This window comes from Salmo salar, chromosome 04, assembly GCF_965601325.2.
Source record: "Salmo salar chromosome 04, fSalSal1, whole genome shotgun sequence".
Lineage (NCBI taxonomy): Eukaryota > Metazoa > Chordata > Actinopteri > Salmoniformes > Salmonidae > Salmo > Salmo salar.
In genome coordinates, this window is record NC_138294.1 from 95,011,427 (window position 1) to 95,016,606 (window position 5,180).

The 5,180-nt window shown below is 46.8% G+C and overlaps 1 protein-coding gene across 3 annotated transcripts in view; it reads right to left on the bottom strand.

Moving 5' to 3' along the window:
* Positions 1-1,199: 1,199 nt before the first annotated feature.
* The window catches only part of tmigd1 (transmembrane and immunoglobulin domain containing 1), a 5,876-nt gene continuing 1,895 nt past the window's right edge, over positions 1,200-5,180 (bottom strand). For all 3 annotated transcript variants that reach the window (XM_014185844.3, XM_082974835.1, XM_082974836.1), the window contains 5 exons: positions 3,602-3,681; positions 2,866-3,138; positions 2,175-2,459; positions 1,654-1,766; positions 1,200-1,436 (listed from right to left, as the gene is read on the bottom strand). In XM_014185844.3, the coding sequence (XP_014041319.2) occupies positions 1,425-1,436; positions 1,654-1,766; positions 2,175-2,459; positions 2,866-3,138; positions 3,602-3,659 (741 nt within the window). In that variant the 5' untranslated portion in view covers positions 3,660-3,681 and the 3' untranslated portion in view covers positions 1,200-1,424. The remainder of the gene's footprint in view (positions 1,437-1,653; positions 1,767-2,174; positions 2,460-2,865; positions 3,139-3,601; positions 3,682-5,180) is intronic.

The window sequence follows — 5,180 nt, forward strand, 5'->3', positions numbered from 1 at the left end:
GCCGTTTATTATCAAAGTAACAGATTTCACATTGTTTTATGTGAACCCAATAAATGTGTTATTTTAAAGAGTTCTCAACCAGCCACGTCCTTGATAATGCAATAACCTTTTATATAAGGTGTGTGTGTGTGTGTGTGTGTGTGTGTGTGTGTGTGTGTGTGTGTGTGTGTGTGTGTGTGTGTGTGTGTGTGTGTGTGTGTGTGTGTGTGTGTGTGTCTGTCTGTCTGTCTGTCTGTCTGTCTGTCTGTCTGTCTGTCTGTCTGTCTGTCTGTCTGTCTGTGCGTGTGTGTGTGTGTGTGTGTGTCTGTCTGTCTGTCTGTCTGTGCGTGTGTGTGTGTGTCTGTCTGTCTGTCTGTCTGTCTGTGCGTGTGTGTGTGTCTGTCTGTCTGTCTGTCTGTCTGTCTGTCTGTCTGTCTGTCTGTCTGTCTGTCTGTCTGTCTGTCTGTCTGTCTGTCTGTCTGTGCGTGTGTGTGTGTGTCCCTGTCCCTTTGGCTCAGTGGCAGTAAATGTTTAACAGTGTTTTAACGAGCTAGACAGATGAAATGGTGACAGGAAGAACACCGTCTGTCTGACTCAGAGGTCACAGTTCAGCCTTGCTAGCCTGGAACACAGAGAAACCACACTTTACTTCACCACAGAGCAGCACTCATCTAATTCACCACCCCAGTCCTATCTAGCCTGGTACAAATAACCCTGGCTGCTATACCCCAGTCCTAGAGCACCACCTCCCCTCGGCCCCCTCCCCTACAGAGCACCACTCTGGCCCCTACAGAGCACCACTCTGGGCCCTACAGAGCACCACTCTGGGCCCTACAGAGCACCACTCTGGGCCCTACAGAGCACCACTCTGGCCCCTACAGAGCCCCACTCTGGCCCCACCAGAGCACCACTCTGGCCCCTACAGAGCACCACTCTGGCCCCATCAGAGCACCACTCTGGCCCCTCCAGAGCACCACTCTGGCCCCACCAGAGCACCACTCTGGCCCCTGCAGAGCACCACTCTGGCCCCACCAGAGCACCACTCTGGCCCCTACAGAGCAGCACTCTGGCCCCTCCAGATCACCACTCTAGTCCCACCAGAGCACCACTCTAGTCCCACCAGAGCACCACTCTAGCCCCTACAGAGCACCACTCTGGCCCCTCCACAACTATCCGAAGACAGCACATCAGCAACACAGTACGATATCGAACAGACTGGGTAAAATATATGAATGAGTTTCTCTTTAATTTGAAGTAGAAATACAATATTTTCATATCACAAATCCAATAGATTATATCAATGAAATCAGATATACAGTACATCCCAACAGCTATTCATCAGGATAGAACCCCTCATGGTTTTCCTCTGTCCAATGGAGTGGATTCATGGCCATATTCTCTGATCTTATTGGCTGTGGTCGGAGGTGTGGCGGGCTCAGATCCTCCTACTTGTAGCACTGTGAGGAAACAGGAAACAGAATCCGATTGTCACAAGGAAAAAGGTTATTTTAAGTTTAGGGTTAGGATTACAATTAGGGTTACAATTAGGGTTAGGCATTTGGGGTTAAGGTTAGGATTAGGTTTAGCGTTAGGGAAAATCGGATTTTGAATGTAAATCAATTGTTTGGTTCCCACAAGGATAGTAAAACAAGCATGTGTGTGTTTCTGTGTTACCTGTGTGATCCACTTCCAGCGAGAGATGATGGCAAGCAATGTGGTACAGCCTATCACCACCAGGCCTGCTATCATGGGAAAGATCAGGTCTGTCTGGAACTGAAGGGTCTTGTCTAGAGAGAGGAGAGGCAGATGGGAGGAAAGACGAGGCAGGGGAGAGGAAGAGGCAGAGGCAGAGGCAGAGGCAGACGCAGAGGAGAGGAGAGGAGAGGAGAGGAGAGGAGAGGAGAGGAGAGGAGAGGAGAGGAGAGGAGAGGAGAGGAGAGGAGAGGAGAGGAGAGGAGAGGAGAGGAGAGGAGAGGAGGCAGAGGAGAGGAGAGGAGAGGAGAGGAGAGGAGAGGAGAGGAGAGGAGAGGAGAGGAGAGGAGAGGAGAGGAGAGGAGAGGAGAGGAGAGGAGAGAGGCAGAGGAGAGGAGAAAACATGATGAGAGGACATCAGGAGAGAAAGAAAGGAATTCAGGTCTGCGGTAAATGCAGAGAAGTAAGTGTGTTGCATTGTGGGAGCGCGACCCTTCCCTGACCTGTGACGGTGACTTCAAAAGCTTTGGTGCGATTTGGGTAAATGGGCGATGACGTCACACAGCTGTAGGGACCTTGGTGTACAGCCCTGTTCACCCGCGCCACCTTCAGACGAGACATAAAGCCGTCGTTGGTCAGTAGGAAGCTGCCCTCTGATAGGTCGATGGGGTCTCCGTGCCGTTGCCATGACACCAAGACGGGGGGGTTGGCGAAGACGTCACATGACAATTCCAGCTCCCTAGTCTCCTCCACCGACACCTCCTCCTTCCCAGAATGCAACGGGGCGTCTAGGGAGCACAGGCTAGGGGTCAGTGGTAATAACGGGTCAACGATTAGAGTTTAAAATGCAGACCGTTAAAAGGGAAGATAAAGTTATTAACTATTGAGATAGTTGGAAGGTGACCATGGAGAAGTTTATATGTGTGTGTGTGAGAGAGAGAGAGAGAGAGACAGTGAGAGAGAGAGCGAGAGAGAGACAGTGAGAGAGAGAGAGAGAGAGAGACAGTGAGAGAGAGAGAGAGAGAGAGACAGAGAGAGAGAGAGAGACAGAGAGAGAGACAGTGAGAGAGAGAGAGAGACAGAGAGAGAGACAGAGAGAGAGAGACAGAGAGAGAGACAGAGAGAGAGACAGAGAGAGAGAGAGAGAGAGAGACAGAGAGAGAGAGAGAGAGAGAGAGAGAGAGAGAGACCCACAGGTGACCTCCAGCTGGACTGAGGCGTTAACGCTGGCGTTGTTCTTCATCTGGCAGGTAAAGATGGCGGCGTGGTCGAGGTGGTTTACGGGCGTGACGCAGAGCCTGCTGCTACCCCGGGTGTTGCCCGCTGCGACGCTGATCAGCTGACCGTTCCTCAGCCACACCAGCTCTGCGTCCTGGGGCTCAGAAAGACAGGTCAGAGACACTGTCTTCTCCAGCTCTGTGTGGACAAACCCTCCACTGACTTCTGGGACTGACTTCACCTCTAACCCTGGGGAGGGAGAAGAGAGAGGGAGACGGAAGGGAGGGAGGATGAGGGAGGAAGAGAGAGGGGGAGGGAGAGGGTAATTAATAAGGTGTAGAGTGTAGAGTCACCTGAGGCTGAGAGGTGGATGATAAAGGGGAAAGAAGAGAGAGGGAGATGGAAGGGAGGGAGGATGAGGGAGGAAGAGAGAGGGGGAGGGAGAGGGTGTAGAGTGTAGAGTCACCTGAGGCTGAGAGGTGGATGATAAAGGGGAAAGAAGAGAGAGGGAGATGGAAGGGAGGGAGGATGAGGGAGGAAGAGAGAGGGGGAGGGAGAGGGTGTAGAGTGTAGAGTCACCTGAGGCTGAGAGGTGGATGATAAAGGGGAAAGAAGAGAGTTTGGAGCGGTGAGAGGTGGAGAGGTGAAAGGTCAAGGGTCAGATGTTGAAAGGTCAGGGGTGAAAGATTAGAGGTCCCGAGGTCTGTCTCACCTGAGATCTGTGTGGTAAAGTAGAGCACCAGCAAGAACACTGACATCATCATCATCATCTTACCCAGAAATCCACGCCGCCTGGGGGGAGAGGACAGGACACAGTGGCCATTCTATCAGAGAGAGACTGTGGGCTGGGTGTTTACAGACTCAGACTAACTCTGGTCCTGGACCATAAACAACTTGTTAAAACAGAATATAAACTGAATATCTGGACGTTTAAACAGACACAGCCTTTATAGTACTACTGTATACCTGAATACTGTATAGTACTACTGTATACCTGAATACTGTATAGTACTGTATACCTGAATACTGTATAGTACTGTACACCTGAATACTGTATAGTACTGTATACCTGAATACTGTATAGTACTGTATACCTGAATACTGTATAGTACTACTGTACACCTGAATACTGTATAGTACTACTGTACACTGTATAGTACTACTGTACACCTGAATACTGTATAGTACTACTGTACACTGTATAGTACTACTGTACACCTGAATACTGTATAGTACTGTATACCTGAATACTTTATAGTACTACTGTATACCTGAATACTGTATAGTACTACTGTATACCTGAATACTGTATAGTACTGTATACCTGAATACTGTATAGTACTGTATACCTGAATACTGTATAGTACTACTGTACACCTGAATGCTGTATAGTACTACTGTACACCTGAATACTGTATAGTACTACTGTACACCTGAATACTGTATAGTACTGTATACCTGAATACTGTATAGTACTACTTTATACCTGAATACTGTATAGTACTGTATACCTGAATACTGTATAGTACTGTATACCTGAATACTGTATAGTACTGTACACCTGAATACTGTATAGTACTGTACACCTGAATACTGTATAGTACTACTGTACACCTGAATACTGTATAGTACTGTACACCTGAATACTGTATAGTACTACTGTATACCTGAATACTGTATAGTACTGTACACCTGAATACTGTATAGTACTACTGTACACCTGAATACTGTATAGTACTACTGTATACCTGAATACTGTATAGTACTACTGTACACCTGAATACTGTATAGTACTACTGTACACCTGAATACTGTATAGTACTACAGTACACCTGAATACTGTATAGTACTGTACACCTGAATACTGTATAGTACTACTGTACACCTGAATACTGTATAGTACTACTGTACACCTGAATACTGTATAGTACTACTGTATACCTAAATACTGTATAGTAGTACTGTACACCTGAATACTGTATAGTACTGTATACCTGAATACTGTATAGTACTGTACACCTGAATACTGTATAGTAATACTGTACATCTGAATACTGTATAGTGATACTGTACATCTGATTACTGCATAGTAATACTGTACATCTGAATACTGTATAGTAATACTGTACATCTGAATACTGTATAGTACTACTGTACATCTGAATTGTAGTACTGTACATCAGAATACTGTATAGTAGTACTGTACATCTTATTACTCTATAGTAATACTGTACATCTGAATAATGTATAGTAATACTATACATCTGAATACTGTATAGTACTGTACATCT